Source organism: Aptenodytes patagonicus, chromosome 1 (genome assembly GCF_965638725.1).
Source record: "Aptenodytes patagonicus chromosome 1, bAptPat1.pri.cur, whole genome shotgun sequence".
Taxonomy (NCBI): domain Eukaryota; kingdom Metazoa; phylum Chordata; class Aves; order Sphenisciformes; family Spheniscidae; genus Aptenodytes; species Aptenodytes patagonicus.
Window position 1 is genome coordinate 223,553,640 of NC_134949.1, and position 23,397 is coordinate 223,577,036.

The 23,397-nt window shown below is 43.6% G+C and overlaps 1 protein-coding gene across 7 annotated transcripts in view; it reads left to right on the forward strand.

Moving 5' to 3' along the window:
* The window catches only part of TENM4 (teneurin transmembrane protein 4), a 624,775-nt gene that overhangs the window by 544,670 nt on the left and 56,708 nt on the right, over nucleotides 1-23,397 (forward strand). For 5 of the 7 annotated variants that reach the window (XM_076328426.1, XM_076328432.1, XM_076328425.1 and 2 more), the window contains 5 exons: nucleotides 5,768-6,035; nucleotides 8,265-8,408; nucleotides 9,539-9,788; nucleotides 12,447-12,467; nucleotides 19,708-19,940. In XM_076328426.1, the coding sequence (XP_076184541.1) occupies nucleotides 5,768-6,035; nucleotides 8,265-8,408; nucleotides 9,539-9,788; nucleotides 12,447-12,467; nucleotides 19,708-19,940 (916 nt within the window). The remainder of the gene's footprint in view (nucleotides 1-5,767; nucleotides 6,036-8,264; nucleotides 8,409-9,538; nucleotides 9,789-12,446; nucleotides 12,468-19,707; nucleotides 19,941-23,397) is intronic. The other 2 variants (XM_076328427.1, XM_076328430.1) reach the window with 1 other exon arrangement.

Consider the following 23,397-nt stretch of genomic DNA (forward strand, 5'->3'; position numbering starts at 1 on the left):
TTGTGCCATTTAAGATGCCCTGAAGTGTCCCTTCAGGCCTCCAGCTGTAGCTTCAGAAAGGCAGAGATCTCAAGAAGGTCCATGTCAGACCTGTCACCCCCTCGCCGAGGTTTTGGATACCATAGAACATCTCAAAAGCACTAGATGCCTATGTTAAGGCCCCTGAATCAGGCCCTAATTGCCTTTCTTTCTCAAAATTCCTTCTGAGCATCATATTAAAAAAAAAGATTGATTGTTCCTTGGCCTGTCTGCTGGCAGAGCGAAGAGGAGCTGTAAGAGAAATGTGTAACCCTGCACACAGAAACAAGATTTTCTACATGGTCTCATGCAAAGAGTGGAAGGATTGCTACTAACACAAGCATAGATCAACGCCCAGGAGTGAAGGGAACACGGCAGTGAAAATTGCTAAATTGTGAAAATCCCTAGTAAGCCTGAAGAACCAGCTCTTCTGCCTGACCAGCCTGGTGGCTGGACCACTTTTAAAGAGCAGATTACATTGGGTAGGCCGTGGTAAACTCTAAGAGCCCTAGTCTTTCACAAGGACCCCAGACACAGCATATGAATTTATCTGAATTTTCTATTATTAAATAGAAATAAGGGCACAATTCAGCTGTCATTACTTTTGGTGCGTTCAGGGTATTTTAAAGCTTATTTTTCCCCTCTTCTCCCACCAGTGTCCCACTGGATTATACTCCCCCCACCAATGCCCTGCTTTGTTACTAGTTCAGCACTACTTATAAACTACAAATGCATTTCGGATAATCTGAATTACCATTTGAACCCGCTTTTCAAGCAGGCGCCTTTAAACACAGCCCCTTGTGCTGCTCAGTGCCTCGGTACTGCTGTGCTGACCCTTTCTCTGGGATGGTAGACAGCAGAGACAGATTGTGACAGAGAGAAATAATTATTTCTGACAGGCATTTGAACCAGACATTGCAAATAGTACCTCCATGACAATTATTTCTGCCTGGCTTTTTCCTAGAGGGGTTACATATGAAGACAGATTTGATACAAGGGACCATCTTTACTGCAGCTTGGCTCAGCTGGTCTCTGGTTGAGCCTGGTCCCATCCCAGCTTGCTCCAAGCTCATAAAATATATTTTAAAATTCCTGGGTTTTCCCAGTTCTGTCATTTTTCAGCCTCCTAAGCACTGAGATATGTAAATTGAAAAGGCTGCATTACAGAAAGTAAATATTTATGAGCACAGTGGAACAGCACTTTAACTTCTGGATGTGTTCTTTTGTCAAGTGCTGCAACGCTCAGAGCCTGTAGGTTATCAGTTGAAAAACTGTTGGGCCTTGGATAATAGCGTAGAAGAGGTCTTTTCAGGGGGCAGATTACAAGATTTGTTGTTATTTATAACGCTAGCCAGAAAACAGTTGCTCAGAGATGAGCAACTTGTCATGCCAGGGAAGTTTGCTGCTCCTGCATACTAATATCTGGCTCCAGGACTGGTGCCTCCGCCAAAACTTTGGGTTTTTAAACCATGGAAGAGCCTTCAAGAGACAAGGTATGCTGGGGCCTGATGGGATCCACCTGTCCTGATGGGGAAAAAGTGACTTTGGGCATAAGCGGGCAAGACTGATTGAGAGAGCTTTAAACTAGAATCGATGAGGGAAGGGGATACCAACAGGATTGCAGTAGGTAAGCCAAGAGTTGGCATGGCATCGCCAGAGGGTGGCAATCCTAGTGGGAACATTTACACTGCTCCTGGGAGCACGGAGGGCTCAGGAGCGTATCTGAAATGCTTGTACACCAACGCACGCAGTATGAAAAACAAACAGGATGAACTGGAAGTGTTGGTCAGCTCCGAGAGCTATGATATCGTTGGTATTAGTGAGACTTGGTGGATGAGTCCACGCCTGGACTGCTGGGATGGAGAGCTACAGGCTGTTCAGGAGGGATAGGCAGGGCAGGCGAGGTGGAGGTGTCATACTATACGTAAGGGAGAGGTTTGATTGCACAGCCCTTACAGTTAGTGATGATGTGGTTGAGAGCCTCTGGGTGAGGATTAGGGGGCTGGAAAACAAAGGAGATGTTGTAGTGAGTGTCTACATTTCAGCCTCCCAGACATCAACTGGGAATATCATACTGCTGTGATGAAGAGGTCTTGGAAACTCTTGAATTTTGTAGGAGATGATAACTTCTTGTCACAGGTACTCAGTGAGCCAACTAGGAAGGATGTCCTCCTAGACTTGCTATTTGTGAATAGAGAAGGACTCGTGGGGGATGTGATGGTAGGTGCTGTCTTGGCCACGGTGATCATGAAATGGTTGAGTTTAAAATTTTCAGTGTAATAAGGAAAAAAGCAGAATTGCTACCCTGGACTTCAGGAGAGCAAACTTTAAGCTATCCAGGGAGCTATTTAGCAGAGTACCCTGGGAATCTGCTTTAGAGGGCTTAGGAGTCCACGAGTACTGGTCAGTCTTTAAGAACCACCTTTTAGAAGCACAGGAGCAGGCAATTCCACTGTGTCGTAAGTCAAGCAAGCAGGGCAGAAGACCAGCTTGGCTGAACAGGGAACTCCTCGTGGAGCTCAAGAGGAAAAAGAAACTGTATGATCTCTAGAAGCGAGGTCAGGCTTCGCAGGAAGATTACAGAGCCGTGGTTTGTATATGCAGGGAGAAGACATGAAAGGCCAAAGCTCAATTAGAGTTGAAACTGGCCAGTGTTGTTTCAGATAACAAGAAGGGCTTTTTTAAGTATGTTAATAGCAAGAGGAGGTCTAAAGAAAAATTGGACCGATACTTGTTGAAGATGGTCATCTGACTAATAGGGATGAAGATAAAGCGGAGGCATTCAACACATTTTTTGCCTCAGTCTTTAATAATACTGATAGACCTTGGGCTGCTTGGTCCCCTGAGTCGGAGGACCACGAGTGTGGGAACAGTGAGTTTCCATTTGTGGACACTGAAATTATAAGGGACCAGCTGTATCAGCTGAATGTTCACAAGTCCATGGGTCCTGATGGGATTCATCCCAGAGCACTGAAGGAGCTGGCGGATGTTATGGCAGGACCCCTCTCGATCATCTACCAAAGGTCTTGGGAGCCTGGGGAGGTCCCTGCTGACTGGAAGCTAGCCAATGTTATTCCAGTCTACAAGAAGGGCATGAGGGAAGACCCAGGGAACTATAGACCTGTTAGTCTAACCTCAGTTCCTGGAAAAATTATGGAGAAGATCATAGTGAGTACTATTGAAAGGCATTTAAAGAATAATGCAATCGTCAGGCACAGTCAACATGGGTTCACAAAGTGAAAGTCCTATTTAATTAATCTGATATCCTTCTATGATAAGGTCACCCGCCTAGTGGATGAAGGGAAGGCGGTGGATGTAGTTTTTCTGGATGTTAGTAAGGCTTTTGATACAGTCCCTCACAGGTTCCTTCTGGACAAGTTGTCCAGCTGTGGGATGAGCAGGTTCACGGTGTGCTGGGTGAAGAACTGGCTGAAGGGCAGGGCTCAAAGGGTTGTAGTGAATGGGGCTCCATCTGGCTGGTGACCGGTCACCAGCGGTGTTCCGCAGGGTTCAATTCGAGGGCCAGTCCTGTTCAATATATTTTTCAACAATCTGGATGCAGGAGTTGAATGCACCATTAGCAAGTTTGCTGGTGATACCAAACTGGGAGGTGGTGTTGACTGCCTTGAGGGACAAGAGGCCTTGCAGAGGGATCTAGATAGACTGGAGCATTGGGCAATTATCAATGGCATGAAATTTAACAAGTCCAAATGCCTGATCCTGCACCTAGGACAGAGTAATGCCGGGCACAAGTCTAAATTGGGAGAGGAGTGGCTGGAGAGCAGCCCTGCAGAGAGGGATCTGGGGGTGCTGGTCGACAGCAGGCTCAGTATGAGTCAGCAGCGTGCCCTGGCAGCCAAGAGGGCAAACGGCATCCTGGGGTGCATCAAACACAGCATAACCAGCCGGTCAAAAGAGGTGATTATGGCGCTCTATTCAGCGTTGGTGCGTCCTCACCTCGAGTACTGTGTGCAGTGCTGGGCCCCATAATTTAAGAAGGATGTGAAGGTCCTTGAGTGGCCGATGCCCCAAGCCTGTCAGTGTTTAAGAGGCATTTGGACAATGCCCTTAATAACATGCTTTAACTTTTGGTCAGCCCTGAATCGGCAGTTGGACTAGGTGATCCTTGTAGGTCCCTTCCAACTGAAAATATTCTATTCTATTCTATTCTGTTCTGTTCTGTTCTGTTCTGTTCTGTTCTGTTCTATTCTACATAGAAGGAGTTGAGTATAGGAGCCACATAACTTGGAGGACACCAGGATGGCTGTGGTCCTTTCCTTATGGGTGGATCTCTTTACTCACCTGCCTTCAAGCCTCCGTGCTCCTAATACTATGAAAGCTGATTATTGCTGGGGAAGTATTTTCACAGCTCATTTAAGGTCCAGCACACCAAAGTATTTCAGAAATGGCACAGGAGAGAACAGTGCCAGCTTTGTGAAACCATTATCAGACCAAGTTTTCCAGCTCTCTGCTAAGCTTCTACCTTCATCTTTTCTTTCAAACTGCCAAAGGTTGCCGGCTTGTGCTGAAAATGTCAAGGTGGGGTGCTTACCTAGGAGTGAAATTTTCTGGAAAGTGACAACTAATTTCCCCCCCCCCCAAGAATTAAGAAATAAATGCCCTTTTTTATCATTATTTTGCGTGGGAGAATCAGCATGGTGTCAGGGATGTACATTTTATCCTCTTCCAGAAAATTTCCCTGCATTTCTCCAACTAAAAAAGAAAAAAGAAGAGTTTTAAGATCTGGTCGTACTTTAGCAGGTAAATTAGATGAAAATCCCATTTTTACTGAGTCTTCTCTATTCTCAAAGCAGAAGAGGGGCAGACAAAACTTTCCCTGCTGTTTCTCCAGTCTTTTGTGAAATATTATACTGGAATGGAGACCTGTGAGACAACTGTCCCAGTCAGTCAGAAATACCCACACTGCATGGCTGGAGGAGAAAACGAAGCAACTCACCTAGAACACAGAGGAATTTGGAAAAGGAGGGGAAGGGAGAACACAAGGGAAGGGAGAGGGGTTGATGGTGGTAGGTCAGACCCAGAGCTTCATCGCACAGGTAAGAGGGGAGGGAATTTTAAGCAAGGGCCAGAGTAAGTAGGAACAAATATGAGGTCAGAAAATAAAGACCAGGACACAGGGAAGAAAAGACTAGAGGTAGATCAGGCAAAGAGGGTCAGAGGTGAGGCAGGAGAGGAGCAGTTTCAAAGAAGGAGAGATGGGTAAGTCAGAGGAGGGAGGATGGAAGCAGGATTCACTAATGACATGGAGGGAATAGTAGGTTACAATCGGGGCCAGGAAACATCCATAAGGATACAGGCCAAGGAGGGCTTGATATTTTACTGGGAAAAAGACAAAAATTAGCAGCCATAGAAACCTACCAAGATAAAAGACAGAAAATGGAAGCTAAACTGATGGGCTGGAATAATCTCAGACACCAAGCTCCTTTCACCATGGGTCCTGGGATTCCTTTTAGCAGTGAGTCCCATTGTAAGCACTGACTTATATGTGATACTTTGGTCTCCAGTTCTGCCATGTAACAGAGATGGAGAAAGAGGGGGGCATTCCTTGGCTTCCACAACTAACCCCATAAATTACATATATGATTTTATAATTGATGCCTACTAGGTGTGCTTTTTTAGACATGTCTACCAGAGCTTTTATAAAGGTGTGTTTGATAAATTACAGCTTCACTCCCTTTTCCTGTCTGCCCACTGCTGATTTAACACCTCCTGGATTGCTTTTCCACAGGCTCTACAGGAGGAGATTAACGTTTCCGGTAGTAAAATAAAAGTGAATTACCTGAGCAGTCGCACAGCTGGCTACAAATCAGTCCTGAGGATCAGCATGACCCACCCCACCATCCCCTTCAACCTCATGAAAGTCCACCTCATGGTGGCAGTCGAGGGACGTCTCTTCAGAAGGTGGTTTGCAGCTGCTCCAGACCTGTCCTATTATTTCATCTGGGATAAGACAGATGTCTACAGCCAGAAGGTGTATGGGCTCTCAGAAGCCTTCGGTAAGTGACCCCAGGGCTTGTGTCTCTTTTTAGAAGCAGCTAAGTGGCAATGCACAAACCTTGTCCTAGACTGGTATGGTCCAACTGCTAACACATAAAAAGGTCCCTGCTGGTTCACTGCTGTTTCCTTGGAGAGGATTGAGCCCAGCTGTTCAGGCAGCACGCATTTCCCCAACAGATGAATACTTATCTGTTCTCTGGCTCATGGCCCAGCACATACATCCTGAGCTGCTACCATCACATTCACACAGAAGGAATGAACTGGGACTAGAGGCGTTTGGCTACCTCTCATCTATAGCCAAAAGCTGTCAGCACTGCTTTGAAAGAAAGCCCTAGAACTGAGTCCTAATCTCCAACCTCCTTGTGCCTGACCTTCAGGATTGCTCTAATCTTACAGTTTCCCCTTTGTTGCCCATTCAAGAACCCAGTCCCAAAACGGGGCCTGATGCTCTTCTTTCTTGTACCTTGTGCATTCATTTACATCTGCCAAAGACTGTCAGAAGCTGTAAGGCAGAGAACAGGAGGGTTCTGCATACTCAACGTGCCACATCCCCAGCACAAAGCAGTATGGTCCTTGCCACCCACTCTACAGGGGCAGAACCTGAAGTCCTTGCTAGGGCAGGAAACTGTGGATATAATGTGTATGCAGAGATACACTTCACTCCTTTTCCTGCTGCCATCCCAGACCTCACCCAGTGAGTCCTGTGTGATGATAATGGAGGGAAGGGGGTACTTTGAGTGTATAGTGAGCGGAGGTGATGCTGCTCTGCAGTGGTTCCTTCCCATCTGACCAACAACCAGAGGACATTCAGTTAACAGGTCTTTGACAGAGTCTCGACTAGATCTTTTAGGCTGCCAAGACAATGATATCAGCAAGATGGAGAGATCCCAAATTAACAAACAGAGCTCTTGTTGACAGAATAGTGGTTCACTGATGCCTCATAGCCCAGCTGAAGATAAGTCTCTTTAGAGGAGCTGTAGGGTGCCTTGTTTTCTAGGAGGAAGAATAGGTGCCTTCCTCTCACTCAGGCTCAGCTGCCTTGAGCACGCTGGATGATACAACCTGTGGAGCTTACCCAGTTTGGAGTCCACACTGAGAAACGTGTCCTGGTAGCATATCCTGAAAGACTGTTTACATGCTCTTTAAGATGCTAGATCAGCTCCATGCTGCTAGATCAGGTCCTGGAGGGCTCCATGATGCAGCTCTGCAGCCCTAGAGTACTTGAGCAGGTCTAAGGACTTCAGCATTCAGGCTTTCAATAATTCCTACCTCTAGAACAGTGGAAAATATCAAGCCTTCTTCTCCTAAATTACATCCTCCTCTGATACTGTCTGATTCTGCAAAAAGCTATATTTGATGGGGGATCCTGAGTTCGCTCAGTGAACAGCACTTTTCAAAGAGGCTGGGAAACTTGTAAGATCAGACCTTTATTTTTATCTAGTTTTAAAAAAAAAAAGAGCTATGTAATTGCTTTTCATTTATGTAGAACTTGCAGTTCTGCTCTGCTTCAGCTGTTAGCGCTGAAAAGATCAGGTAGGGCAGAAGAAAAGCAGACCAATGAAACTGGTCCTGCTTCATCTGAGAAAATCATAAAGGAGTCATTATTCTGTCAAAAACATGATTTGCCTTTTACTGACATAATTTTACTCTTAAGCAACTCCAATGTGTTCAGTGGAGTTACTCCTGAAAGGCTCTGATTAGACATCATGGCAAGCAAACCACATTTTGCTATGTAGCCTTTTGACATTAACAATGAACACAAGTCAACCTGGTGTAAGACTGCTGCCTCTGAGGCACTCACTGCCCCATGCCTCATTTGTATAAGTAAGTCTTCACTTTCCAAGAAAGGCCATGATTTTTGGCAAGTTCCTGACATGCAGTCTTAGATCAAAGATACTAGATAGGAGTCATATGCTCCCATTTAGGAGTCCAGCAGTGGTTTACACTCTCAAATACCCATTGTTTTAAAATATGTCTTCAAAACAGTGTCTTTTAAATCTTTAGCACATTTGCCCAACATCTACAACAGTGTTGACCTTTTTAAATGCAGGATGGCCTTTAAAGAGAAAAATATTAAGACTGTGCATTACGATGATGACATTTTAAATGAAATTGGCAGTTGCCTGTAGAAATGTTCTTACCCCTGCTCAGTTGAAACTCTGTGTGTGCTGATTGTGCATTTCTGGGTTACTAATCTGGGGGGTCTTTTGCTTCTCTCTTGTTCATAGTTTCAGTAGGTTATGAGTATGAATCCTGTCCTGACTTGATCCTGTGGGAGAAGAGGACAGCTATGCTTCAGGGTTATGAAATTGATGCTTCCAAACTTGGAGGATGGTCCCTGGACAAACATCATGCCCTCAACATACAAAGTGGTAGGTTGACTGTAACGCATGACAGAGGAATAATGCAGTGTTGCAAGGCCCAGTTGCTTTTTATCATTAAGAATTCAAGAAAAGGAAAGAAACCTGACCAACACATGTACTCTCTCATGTATTTTACTAACAAATTATTTCTAGTAACCTCCATTTAGAAGCAATATGGTGTGTATAAATCCAAAAGAAACTGGCTGTAGTGAATTAGTTGAATGTCAGCATGTCTAACTTCGTAGTGTCTTAAAAGAAGGGGATTAACAAGGAAAATATTCCTAGAATAACAAAGGGGAGTCTATTCAGATTGGACCTACCACTGACCATAAATCCACCTAGAAACATCCTCCAATGTGCAAGTGTACTTGCAGAAATGAGAGGCTTTGTGGGTCATAATGGAGAATGGCAGGTGCCAGAGTCCTTGAAGGTTGCTCAAGACTGCAGCAGGGAGGCTTGAAAGCTGATCAATATGTTCATATTCAAAAATGGAAGCACTGTGACCTTCTGGATGATAGCAGTGGTATGGGAGCAAACATCTAATTCAGCCCACACCACTGCTGAAAACACTACACTTATAGGGAACATAAGCAGAGCTCCTCTAAACCTTTGCAGAGGAAACATTTCTCTAGAGAATGCACCATGGTCTTCCTGTCCCTTATCTTTCCATGAGCTATGTAATTTCTTTTTTTACCTGGTAGGCTGCAAATTACAGGGCAAGGAGGGACAGAAAAGGCAGGTAAAAATTCATGAGACGCTGAAAAGTGTGTTTATTTCATTCAAAGGTAAAGACAGTCTTGTTCTCCCTACATACTTTTGTTCTGTAGGAAATGTAATGGGTCTATAAAAATACTTACTTCAGATAAAAGGCTCCTCATGTGAAACCATCACAAAACAATACCATGAAAGATGATAAACCTCCTTAGAATCACAGAATTATAAAATCATTTAGGTTGGAAAAGGCCTTTAAGATCATCGAGTCCAACCGTAAACCTAACACTGCCAAGTCCACCACTAAACCGTGTCCTTGCCACTTGACAAATTCCCCACCTGCCATCCAGCATTGCCAGTTTGTGCTCCCTTTGGTCTCAGTTTCCCTGTCTCTCTTTAATTTCCTTATTACTGTTTTCTCTCTCTAGGCATCTTGCATAAAGGAAATGGGGAAAACCAGTTTATTTCCCAGCAGCCGCCTGTAATCGGAAGCATTATGGGCAACGGCCGCAGACGTAGCATTTCTTGTCCAAGCTGCAATGGTCTTGCAGATGGGAACAAACTCCTGGCTCCCGTTGCCCTAACATGTGGGTCTGATGGAAGTCTTTATGTTGGAGATTTCAACTACATCCGAAGGATCTTTCCCTCTGGCAATGTCACCAACATACTGGAGCTGAGGTACGCTGTGCTGAATGTGACCGTTATAACTATGCCCTTGAGTTCTGCAGAAATGTTATGTACCCAAAAGGAAAATAAGCAAAACTCTTAAAAAAACTACAGTAAAACAGAAAAAAAAGCTGTCCAGATTTGCCTCTTCTGCAACTCTGCTGACTTTGATTTACACTGGAGAAACACAAGCCTAACAAGTTCTTCCAGAATTGAATCACACACCAAAAATATTGACACATTTCTGTGCTGTTAAATCAAACGGTGTTGATGTTTCCCTTTCGGTGTAGTTAGAGATCAGTGGGAATTCTTAAACTTAACAGTCAGCCTCTGAGATAACCTAAACTTGGAAGGACACAGCACTGATGGTGATATGTAGAGGTTAATCAGGACAGATTCGTAATTAAGACAGGATGATCACCTAGGGAGTCACAGACTGGGTTTTTCTAGTTGTTTTTTGGGGGACAAACACATATCAGCTCCTCTTGGTTCCCAGCTGAACAGCAGTGTCAGGGTGAACATACAGATGGATCATCTGAAAAGAAGTGAAGTGTTTCCATTTACCCCAAATAACAAAGGAAAAAAATATATATATTAGGAGAAATAGGGAGGATGGGGAAGGAACGTCCATTGAAAACAAGGAAGGGGAGGGAAAAGTATAGATTTGTCACAAGTTCTGAGGAAATGAAATAGATTGTGACTGAATCAAAATATCAAATTGACCTCACTGGGAATATTTTTCCTATCTAAAATTTCCACAACAAATACAATTACCCACTTGAAAGCACCAGGGCCTGATTCTGAACTCTGTGACCAGACAAGACTCACTCCAGGAAAGTCAATAGAGTTAAACCGGTGTTTGTGAATGAGGCTTCTCTGCTTGAAGGACCTGACCTAAAGTCCTGAGGGGTCTGTATGAGGTTAGCATTGTAGGAAGGTTCACATTCCCATTTACCTCTCAAGATCTGGCCTGAAAGTGAGAATCTTCCAGAAAGTAAAAACCTCCCTGCTCTACTCAGATTTAACATCCTGGCTGCTGAGGACAAAAGTAAGGCTCCATTTCTGCAAGGACTGCCACGTGGAAGCTTACTAGACAGCTTACTAGAGCAGCAAGGTCCCCCGTACGGCATTGCTTTGTATTCCCATTTGCTCCACAAGGCCACGGGTAAAAATGAAAGAGCTGATCTGCAGCAAAATTGGTGCAAGATCCCATTAGTCCCTCATTTACAAACATCCCACAGTCCTTAGGCCTTGCTGAAGGTCTTGTCACGCAGAACCATCGTCGTAGATCGTGGTGTGTGAGAAAAAAATCCAGACAGCCTTCACAAGGCTTCCACTTAGAGAATAGGTGTCTTGGTATGCTCACAGGGCGACAAGGAAATCAGGAGGAATCATTGAATTAGGAAGCCCACAATGAGATGTTTACAGTCACATCCCAGAGGGCTGAGGTACCTTTTGAGTAAATAAGCAAGAACCTGATTCTTGCTATTCTATTAAGTGATATATGAGAACTTAGTATCTCTCATGTTTGTAAGGTGGGAAGCTGGGATAAATCTTCAGACCTGGTCCACGTTAAAGAATGTAATATTCTTCCAGTGCCAGAAAGTTATTTTAACAGCCAAAGGTGAGATTTCCAGAAGAGTCTAGGTGATTTGGGGCCCAAATCCCACTGCAACTGAGTGGGATTAATATCTCATTCCCAGAAGTACAATTTTGAAAACCCTATCCCTGTTTCATTGTCAGTGGAAATACCAGACCCAGCGGAGGTTTTGCAGAGTATTTCCTGATTGGAAAAGAGAAAATTGGAAGCCTTGACAGAGTGGCCTTGCTGGCTTTTGTGTAGAGCCACAGAGTTAAATTTACTCCAGAGTTAAATCTGCTGGAACGATTGCTGCTTCATCTGTGCAAACACTTAGGTTACTGGATCTAATAAACATTTCTTCACTCTGATGTGCTATAAAGTAAGTGGGTTCAGATGCAGGCTGACTAAAAGCTATGGAGGAAAGCCATTGCTTTTAGACTAAATGGAGTTTGCTTGTGTCTTCTCAAATCAGCATCGCCTTGGAGATTAACACCCTCACTATTTGGCTTTTGGGGTTTGTTTGGGGGGGCGTCTTTTGAGTGTAGTGTTCTGTTGCGGAGGGGAAGGCAAATGCATTGTGAGTCGCAGATAACTGCAGCTGGGTATGTAACTAGACCCATGAAAAATGTCCAGCTCACCATAATTTCAGTCCTCTGGGCTAGAGTTCACGAGGTTATGGCAATGACCTGCCACCTATAACTGTGCAACTGTTAAGGTACCTTTGCAAATCACAAGGTTTTGCTTTGACTGAGAGTGAAAAAAACTGTAAAGATATCTGCATCTACATATATTTAGCTCAGTACTGCTCTGAATGATAAAGTCTGCCTGGTCCTATCTCCTGCATAAGTGAATAACTCCAAGCAGGTGAGATCACACTTCCTTTGTGATATGCAGCCGTACATAAGTGAGCTCGCTGCCAAGTAATACCCAATATAAAATATATCAGTGTCGTTCCAGCTAAGTCTTTATTTATTATTGCATTGTATGATACAGTTACTGTCAAGTTTTCAATCTGCTAATAATGCATCGAACTGAGCTGCTAACACCTCATTCTTTCTTCTATTCCCTGCTTTCCTGTCTTCTGTCAGAAATAAAGATTTCAGACATAGGTAAGCCAACCAGTGGAGAATTCTTATGCCACTCCCTGTCTTGTTGCATGTTGTTACACAGTGAGCCACAAGTGCCATTTCCAGATGATTCAGTAGCAAATGAAGCTGGCGTGATTAAAACTGGCGTAGGCAATCAGTCATCAGAACTGGGAGCCATTAATCACAGAGCAGAGTCGCACAGACTTCTGCGTGAGCTGTTATAGCTGTAGACAGGGGAAGTATAGGCACGAGAAGCAGGGTAACAAGAGGAGGAGGATGGAAGGAGAAGTGGGTGGGAATTAACCAAGAAAGCAAAGTGGGAGCACCATCAGGATACAGGTCACTGGAATAGCCATGATGGAAAAATAATTCTCATATGGTGAAATGTCTTCCTTTTGAGTTTTGGGGAGTGTAACAGGCATAATGAAGGGCCAGATGTACCCCAGCATCACCCACCTAGGGAAGTAAGTTTTTTGTAATTCTTTGTCAGCCTGAGCTCTTCATAGAAAGCCTTCACATTATGTGAAAGTATGTCAGGCTCAGATGGGAGGTAGTACAACTCAGAACCTTAGCCAGGAAATGCAGGGAAAAAAGAGAAAGAGTAATGACAAGAAAACAAGATGAAAGAGAGACTCCTAAATTGGAGCTTTGTCACTAAGCATATTTGTCATTCGGGTTCACTGGAGTTTCAGTGAGTTTGATCCAATCAGTTGCATTCAGGAAGATGTCAACCTCCTGTCACTGTCTGTGTTTGCAAGGACTTCTCTGGCTCTGACAAGTTTCCCATCCTTCTCCCCAGTTGCTTTCTAAATTAGAAGCTTAGACTGTGGAGTTGGGTTTGGGGTTTTTTTGTTTGGTTTTCTTTTTGCTTTTGGGATTGGGGATTTTTCTGGCTACATGCTTTTTATTTACTGTTTCTTTGACTTCATAGAGGCTGTGCAAAACCAGAAATGTTCATTTTATCTGCATGCCTGGAAATGCAATGGAGTAGAAACTGTTTTTTTGTCTTATTGCGAGAACATTAATGAAGGGCTAAGCTTCCACAGTACAATGGACTGGCCCAAAGCGTCTATTAGCAGGGCTGGGAGGTTGGTACCCAAGACCTCTGCACTGGCTGTCTTCATTAGGCTGAGTTCCAGCCCCCCAGCTCCTCTTTCACATCATTTGAAGGCAATAGAAAAACTCATTTCTCTTTGGAACAGCCAGGTTGTATCCTTAATGCCCTAGAAATACACAGCCACTAAAGTGCACCTGCTTTGACAATGAAGGGCAGCAGCTGGATACCTGTTACAAGAAGAGTTTTTCTGTATGAAGGCAATAACCAAGTGAAGATATATGGACTGGCCACAAACGCTGCAGATGCCACCAGAGCCTTACAAAGTTGGCAGGGCTTCAGCCTTTAGGCAATTCCTAAAAACTAAGAAATGAAATGAAAGAAAGCCAAGAAATGCCAGCTTCAGTGCAGTCCAAGGGGGACCAGTGAGGGAGGAGAAGGAGTTGAGGAGCTCTAGATCAAATATTCCCATCTGTGACTACATTAAGGGAGTCATCTGTGTGAGTTAGCATCTGTTCTGTGTCATTTGCCATAATACTTCTTGTTAGGAAGCCTCTTCATTCCTGAGCCACAGGGAAATGAGTGGGTGTAGTCTTAGCTAAAGCTCCTGTGCTTTGAGCTCCAGAAGGTCCTAAGCTTGACACTGTTGACAGGCAACAGTTGCAAAGGGTGAGATCCACAGGACTGAATCTTAGTGGTTTGGAAAAGCTGCAATCCATATGCAAAAGCTTCCTCACTTCAGGGGAAAGGATTCCTCCTGACTACGTAGCCTGTGGTGAGCTTGATCTCCAGAGGTTCTGGAGCTACCAACTAAGAGGCTTGGCTCTACAGCACAGCGTAGGTAGTCAAGGTCTAATTCTGCAACAACCAAAATGGCCGTGTGTCAGCATGGGGGATGTTAGCTAAGCCAAAAAGCATCACCAAATTGTGATGCCTCCCAAGTTTACACCCATCTGTCATTCCGTAATAGATTAATAGGAACTTGCTCCAGTATGTCTGTGTATGGACCTGGCTTGATGGGCCTATAGAAGCTAATGACTTTTTCCAAGCATGGCAATAATAGTTTACAGTTAATTATCATTATCTTTTCTCTGCAGGAACATGGAGGGCAGTGAGGCATTTCTGTCTTGTAAATATGCAAAAAGTGGCCACACTTAAATATATTCTTCCTTTCTTGTTTCCATTCATACCTTAGAGAGACAAATCTACAATTAGTGGCAAAGAGAGGTATCTCAGAAAACTGCCCTAGGATCGGATCAAAAGTCCTTTGCACTCCCTGGGTTGGCTTATGGCTTTGCTATGAAGTTTTATTATCCAGCCTGTGACACTAGAAGAGCTTTGGGCATCGCACACAAACTGAAAACACTAAAAGGCCAAGTGTAAATTCAACTCACTGCACTGTGTGGCCTCCTTATGTATTAATCTATTGAATGTCACCCAGGGAAAAAAAAGACCAGTACCTCACACAAGCTATAATAAAATCCTCTGTTTGTGAGCTGCGGGGTGCTTAGCATGGAGCCATGGAAACACAGCCCTGCCGAACAAAAAACGCTTGGCTTCAGGAATTCGGTAGTTCTTCAGTCACCAGCAAATGCATGAGGCCAGCAAGTCTCAGAGGGGAAGAGGGCAGCTAGCACAGAAAGTTTTACAGAGGTATTTTCATGTCCTTAAACAGAGACATCAGATCCAAAGAAGCCCCAGGGGTTTATTCAGATCAGCTGTTATGGGTAACTAACTTTGGTATTGTGACTGCTCCTGTCTGTTGGTCACAGTGGGAGCCAGAGCCATACTGTTACCATTAACAGAAGTTGTCCTTTAGAGGAGATGGTAGATGCTCTTGCATTTGGGAAACTAAGATGCAGTTCATCTTGTAAGATAAATGTTGAAAATAAGTCAGACAAATCATACCCAAAAAGATGCTATTTCTCTCCACTACCTGTAAAGGGAGTTAAGGCAGCCAGTTCAGATGTAAACATCCACCTTGTAACCATCTAAAGCTCGGTGAGATGAATCCCCTGGCTTTGAACAGAAGCCAATGAAAAGGTGCAGTCTGCTGTGCTGACGCATTATAGGTAACCTGCTGAAACCAGGGACCATCTCCCTTTTCTCATCTTTATTCCTTAGAGACTGGCTTCCCGCTCTGGAGCAGGAGGTTCCTTCCTCAGGCTCCTCCAAAACATGGGCTCTGGGCCCAAGGGAGTAATAACAACTTTTGCTTAAAGCCTGTGCATCCATTATAGTACAACAGAAGAAATCCAGAGGAGTGCCACCTCTTTGCCTGTTCGCCCAACTTTTTAGCACTTTCCTTCCTCATGCCTGTGTGTAAGGAATCCTGTAAAGCATAAGCACTTTAAAATGGAGTTTGAATCTCCAAATGTATCTGCAGAGCTCCCCAAATGGTGCTGGTACTATCCTGTCCGAATAATGAGAATGAAAAAAGGAAGGGGACAAGGCAGATGTGTGGGAGAGCCTATATGCAACCCCAAACACCTGGTATCACTGTGGACTTGGAAGATTTCCCTGTGCTTTCCCAGCACATCACCGTATCACAAGCGTACAAGGAAGCAATATCACCTCCATTTCCCTTTGGCCTGCAGAACTTCTTATGAAACTGTCCTCATTCCCAGTGACTACACCATCACACAGTAAAACCCACTAAAGTGTCTGTTCTTGGTTAGGTACCAGCCCACCCCATCCCTGCAACTTTGGTTTGTTGCTTCACGGACTTAAAATATCAGTGCAGTGCTCAGGGTTTCTTCTAAAAAACCTTAATAGCAAAAGTAACTATCTGAATGGGAAATCAGCTCTTCACCCACAGCCCTTTTCTAGTGGCGGCAGTGTCAATATGGGGGCTAAATATTCTGAGACTACAAATACTGTAACTGATTAAGTCTTCTGAATAGTAAAAAGTCCTGTCTTTTGTTTTGGTCCGTTATCTAACTGAGCAATGAGAGAGGATGAAAGGAAAAAAAAAAATCTTCTCTGCTTCACCCCAGGCAGATTTATTTCAGTTGTTGTTCAGTTCAGTCCAATTTGCCACTTGGATTTGCCTATTGATTGTGGCTTTAAATAAAAAGCAAAGCCTCAGTGTTCCTGGCTCCAGTGCTCATGCATTATCACTGATGAAGGGAAGCAGTTTGGGAACTTTTACATGACTAACGTATGCTTATTTAGCATCTCTCATCCTGAAGGATCTCGAAGTGTTAAACAAAAGCTCCAGTGTATAACGCTATGCAATTCGTGCAAGGGCAGAGCGTGACACCTTCCCGATACAGTGGTGAAAACTGTTGGCAGAGACCAGGGGGGTAAATTCAAGCTTGATCATTTTTAACAGTTTGTGTTTTACCATCCTTGCTCCAAAGCATTCCAGGTTAAATACTCCATTGCCCAAGACATCCCAGGGGGCCTTCCACCCACAAAAGCCCTATGCATGGAGTGGTGTGTAGGAGACCATGATAAGCCATGCCCGTAAAAATAAAAAGTCTAGCCGATAAAAATGAACCCGCACTTCCTATTGCTCACACAGAGCCATGCAGCAGAAAAGATACAGTTTGTATTGGGGCTGCCAATACCATTAATGACATTACATTTAGAAAAGTAATTGTATGTCTTAGGAGAGTTTTGCTATCAGCTCACCAGGTGAAATCCAGAATAAGTTTTAAGTGACCTAAGATTATCACCATCCCATGGGTAGTTTAACCAACATAACTTTCTAGCTCTACCTCTTCCAAAGCACATTTGGTAGTAAAGGTGTGTGTGCCTCTGTGGCATCCAGCTATGCAGAGGATTAAAAGTTTAACCAGTCAGAGCTAATTTTTCAATGATTGTGAACTTTGAACTCATCCCTACTTTTTTGAGGAATCTATATTCAGCACCTCATTAGTAGAAGTAAACTTGGGTTACCAGCAGCTACTCAAAGTATTACCTTAATATGACAGTTTTTTACTTAGTCAGTAAATTTAGGTGGGAAGTACCATTCAGCTTTTCTGCTGGATGAACGTTTCGCTTTTACCTGTGGTTAAAAGAAACCAGCATTTGCTTCAGTGTCCATTTTCCACAGGAGCTGGGACTAGAAAATAGTTTAAGATCTCTCTCTTCCACAGAAGGTTGTAATCAATAATAAAATCCACCAGAGCGAGTCTATGAAATCCAGAAATAAATTACAATGATAGTGCTGGAAGGGGAAGTGGGAACCTCCAGTTCTGCTACCATTTTTCTTCGTCTTTGGGGAAGTAATTTGCCTTTGCCCATCTGCAAACGGCCTGCTCTAAGATTCAGTGAAAGCTATCTGTGCTTTCCAGGCGAAGATGCTAAAGAATTGCAAAGTGCCATTAAAAACGTCCTCCTCTTGTCCACGTCCCATGCAAAATAGAGATCCTGAACAGCTCAAAAGCTGACTGACATTCAGCTGGGCTTTGTTAAGACAGTCAGCGGAAAATACAAGGCCCTGATCAAAATGGATGATGGATTCCCACAAGGAACTTCTTCCACCAGGGTTGAAGTCACTTGCTTAGTGTGAGTGACATGCAGGTAACTTAAATAATACCCTACCAGCCTTCTGTCATTGGAAAGGAATACAGATGGAGACTGAACTGTCAGGCTGGAGCTGTCTTGAAGGTCAGAGCATTTTATTTAGCAAGAATCAGTGTCATTTGTGGAGATGAAATCTGTCCAGACTTTAATAGGATAAATCACAAGGGATATTCCGGAATAAATCAGAAAGGCTTTTTTTTCCCAAAAAAGTATTAAGTAATTTGAATGAAGAACCAACTTACAGCTTTTTTAAGCAGAGAATAATTCAGTAGTTTTTCTGTGTCTGAAGAGGGGTTAATTTTCCTAACATAAAGGTTGAAAGAGAGAGGAAATTTCTTATTATGAGGGATAGAGTCAACTGTGATCGACACTCAGGTTTCTAACCAGCTTCTCCTGGCACAATTCCATTAAGTGCAAAACTGTGAACTATGGCCTATGCGTTTATTATGAATTCTTGGGAGTTGATGAGTTTGGACAGCTTGAAGGTGTTCTGGAGAAAAGTAGAGACTTTTTCCTACTTGTTCTAATTACTACTTAGCCTTTCTTAGAAGGAAGGAGACCTGTGTTCAGGCAGCAGGTGTTACAAGTTTTATCTGTTGGTTTCAGGCTTAGAAGAAATGCAGCTCAATACACACTAGTAATAAACACTTAATTTTAATAAAGAAGTTAATAAGTTTATAGATAAGTTATATATAACTTATAGATAAGTTAATATCTATATTAAACTACAGATAGATTCCTTGAAAGACAATTTTTAAAATTGTGTCTAAACTCATCTGGTTGGTTTTTCTGGCCAGTCCCATCAAACGCTTTCCATAAAGTGGATGCTAGCTTATTCATTTCTTCAGTCTTGGGCTCATTTAGTGTTGTAGTCGTGGAGCTAGAAACATCCTTCTGTCTGCTCACCCCTTTTTCTCAGCCACCCTTTCTAGTTTTCGAGGAAGCAGTAAGTGAATGGGGTTTAGCAGGGGACTGACATTCGGGTTCCCCAGCCCTCCTCCTAGTTCATGTGTTACTTAGGGCAAAATGTGGCACTTCAAGGACCATTTTGTTTCTCTCTTCATTGGGGTCCAGCTGAATCCAGTGGCAGGACTCCCCCTAATCTCCGCGAGGGCAGGATAGGACTCTAGGGTCTTTGCTGGAGTCAGCAAGAGCACCAGATGAGCCCTGATGCACAGATCTTCACAAGTACATCTTCAAGTGCTTTATACTTGGGGGTCTGCATTTGGGTTTTTGTCCTGGGGTTTCTCTTGGGAGGGCAGGTTTTATTTTTTTGCTTTGTTTTCTGCACCTAGTGTACTACGCTTCCCTTTCACTTTCTGGCGCTGCACTAACACCAGTTTCAGGACTGTCTATATTAAGTAAATTAAGCAATCCCAGGCATTGGAACTCAACCTATAGTAGTTCCTGGCATGATTTTGGCTCGGGCCAGTGAGCCCTTTCCTTTGGTAGCTGCCCTCCATGTCAGAGAGCACCCCAGACAGTGACTGGTGGCAGATATAGCCCAGGATCCTGTGCTGTAACACACCGTGTAGTACCATTGTCAAATACGGCACTGCTTCACTTTCCCAGTCTGTCTGCCCTGAGCATTTTTATTCTCTAAAGAGTTTGCATTGCCTATTGACTTAAGGAAACAAATAATCCAAAAAATAATGTCATACCCTTGTTTTTCAGCCACAGCCCAGCTCATAAGTATTACTTGACCACAGATCCAATCACCGGCTCCATCTACCTCTCCGACACCAACAGCCGACGTATCTATAAAATCAAGTCAACCACGTCAGTGAAAGACATTGTGAAGAATTCAGAAGTCTTGGCAGGAACCGGGGATCAGTGTCTCCCATTCGATGATACCCGCTGCGGAGATGGAGGCAAAGGCACTGATGCTACCCTTACAAATCCCAGGGGTGAGACTGCTTCTTCTCCTCAGGCTTTTTTAAAGGGGTCTTTTTGAAAGGGGCTTGTTTAGTCATGCTGGAGACTGCTCTCCTCTCCAATTCAGAAAATGCCCTTGGATTTTGCAGGTCTTCCCAAATCAACCCACAAATACATCCTAAGGGCTTGCCTCTGGAAATAAGTGGGTATGTCTCACCCTCAGCCAGTCCTTGTTCTTCTTATTGAGGTGGCTGGGAGGAGTGCCAGACCAGAGGGGTGTAGTGATGGGCTCGTGTCCAAAGGGCAATAGAATAAATCCACCCATCAATTTTATACTCACTTAGCCACTATTCCTCCCTACCAAATAACAGTGTTTGATCCTTCCCAGTCTGGAGTGGATTCACTTACATTCAGTTCACTGAGGCTTTCTTGGCATTAAAAACATGAAAAGCTCTATAAGCATATATATAAAATAGCAACAAAACCATCATACAGCTCAGAGATACATAAATTGAGGTTTATGCATTGACATTATATATCATGGCATCCAGCTTAGGGGGGTGGATACTAATTTCGATACAGGAATGGTCTAATTCAGCGCGACTTCACCTGGCTCCTGATTAGCTTACTTAAATGTGATAAAAGCACAGTCAAATCAGAATAAAAGCATCACACAGCCTTCATGACTGTGAACTAAATTGTTCAAAACAGCTTTAGCCAAACATATGCAGTCCTGTGTGTAGCCAAGACTTCAGTCTGGCAGTCTCAAGGTAACAAGCTCTGCATATGGAGGATGTCGCTCCCTGCAGCTGTCCACAGCTCCTCGGAAAAAAACACACGGAGGGTGTAGAGATGAGGTGGAAGATAGTGTTGGCATACACATCTTCTGCAGTGTTTGTGCAGAGGGGAGAGAAGGACCCCCATGCAGGAATGCTTTTAGAAATGTGGCATTTTTGCCTGTTGTGTGTCTTCTTGCCCAGCTGTTAGGATTGCAAGGAGTTATTTATAGGTTCTTGGCTTCGGCATCAAGGTGCTGCAGGTTTCCTTTTTCCTTGCGTCTGGGAGTGGTAGCTCCCTCCTTCCTCACCACAGCAGTTTCCAAGCCTATCCCAACCTCTTTGTAAAGCGGCCTCTCAGCAAAACCTAGGGATCCTTGAACAAGTTATTTCACAAAGAGCAGGCAAGATGAAGACAGCTGAGCTGTTGTTTCTCTTCTTGGATAGACTTCTCAAGAAGTTATTTTTCTTGACATAGAGATGACATTATTGTTACTGAATCCAAGAAACCCAATCTGATTTAGTGACCTTTTGTGTCAGCTCTAGTTGTGATTTTTTTTCTTGTTACATGTCAGCTAGTTGTTTCCTGGCAGGATGCAGAAAAATATACCTTGGGAGACCTTTTTTTTGCCAAAAAGCACTGAAAGCCAAACTGCTACCCTCGTAATATTCAAAGGGCCCAGCATGGTTTCCAAGCACTCCAGACTCCCATGAGGTGATCATTATATTGGGATAAAGTATTGCCAGAGGCACAGATATAGAAAGGGAACAGCTACCTGTGGTCAGGTTGCAGTGTAGAAATTGTCTCACTGAAATGAGAGGGCTGATGAAAAGAAAATTAAGTGACTTGGGCAGAGAGATTCAGACAGTACAGCAGATGAGTCATGAGATCAGGGAATCCAGAAATCTGTAATCCAATTTTCTGCACCACTTTGATGTTCAAACAGTGCAAAAAAAAAACCAACCCACAACTTCTGTTGGACTTCCGTTCTCCCTTGTACAAGATAAGAGGAATATTATTCATTTCCCTATATGGGTGGATGTTGCAAGGTTTAGATGACATGTTTCTGCTTTGCTATGGGAAACAGGGCTCTGGAGTTCAAAGCTTTCAGCACTGAAATCCTTCTTGTTGGCAATTCAAGCTCTCAGGAGGCCGTTCTTCCACCTCAATCATATAACGGCAAAATGCATGCATTCATTCCTCACAGCTCTGAAATTTCACAAAATAGAAGTAAATCGAGGGTGAAAGAGGAAATGACACGAAGCAAAATGGCAACAAGAAAATAATAATCCAGAAAGTCCACACTGCCAATGGAAAGTTCATAAACAGTGTTCCCTGATCTGGTTCTAGCCTGAGTTTGCGAAGTCTGCTGAGACAATAGCTTTGGCAGGTGTGACTCACTTAGCGTTCACCTCAATAAATGATTAACAGTGAAAACTCACACTGACAATGTAATGTCGGCATTGTTTATACCTTCACGGTGGTTCACCCTAGCAGAAAGGTCCAGCAAATGCTCTTTCTTCATGTGATTGTATTTCATAATTGTTCAAAATAAAAATTATTTATTGTACAAGTAACCAGTAGTCCTCAGGTTACCCTCTGCTTCCCTGTCTTGGCAGGGGAATAAACACTTATAAGTGAACGGTCAGAGGAAATTAGAAAACGATTCTGTAGCTATAGAGATATCAGCTGGCTAGGGAAGGACTTGGAAAGTTCAGTTCTTCAAGAATCACCACTCTTCATGGGACTCTACTTTTTAAGGCTAAAGCTATTTTTTTGACTGAAGATTATTACTTCATGCAAAGTAGGATTTGTGTATTTTAAGGACATCTTTGCACTTGTTCAAAAATTGTAAGGAAACAAAGTCTTGCCTCCACTTTCGTGATGTTTTAATTAGCTGATACTTGCAGCTTGCTGGAAAATACTGAGGGAATACGCTCCTGCCAGATGAAAAACAGCAATTCATAAAGACTGGAGAATCGGTCGTGAGGAGTCAACATATGCTTTTGCATCTACCTTTAGCCTCTTGGACCAGTCAAGCATCTGGTCTAAGTAGATTTTTTGGCTCTCTTCTCAGTGGAAAGAAACTGGTACCCTGAAGGTGGGTCATTCTATGCCAGTCCACGTGTCCAAGGTAGGATGAACCACGTTCTGGGAGTGCTGATCTCCTGGAGACGATAGCCTGAAGGGTGAGGTCCCCGCCCCAGCTAACACCGTTCACAGTGGTTCTCCACTTTCTGAGCAGCAGGTTTTTCCCCACAGTTTTGATCACTTCTTCCAGTTCCCACCTCATCTCCCATGAGTTCAGAGTGGATAATTTCATAGAACCATAGAATCACAGGATGGTTTGGGTTGGAAGGGACCTTCAAAGATCATCTAGTCCAACCTCCCTGCCGTGGGCAGGGACATCTTTCACTAGATCGGGTTGCTCAAAGCCCCATCTAACCTGATCTTGAACACTTCCAATAATGGGACATCCACAGCTTCTCTGGGCATCCTGTTCCAGTTCTCACCACCCTTGTCACAAAAAAATTCTTCCTTATATTCAATCTAAAGCTACCCTCTTTCAGTTCAAAACCGTTATCCCTTGTCCTATCAATACATTTCTCTGAAGTACCTTCTGGACAGAGGTTCTTGTCTCTCTCCATTGAAGGAGAGAGAACTCCTTTTAGATGATCAGTTTAGACAAGACGTTAGGAGGGATAAAACCTA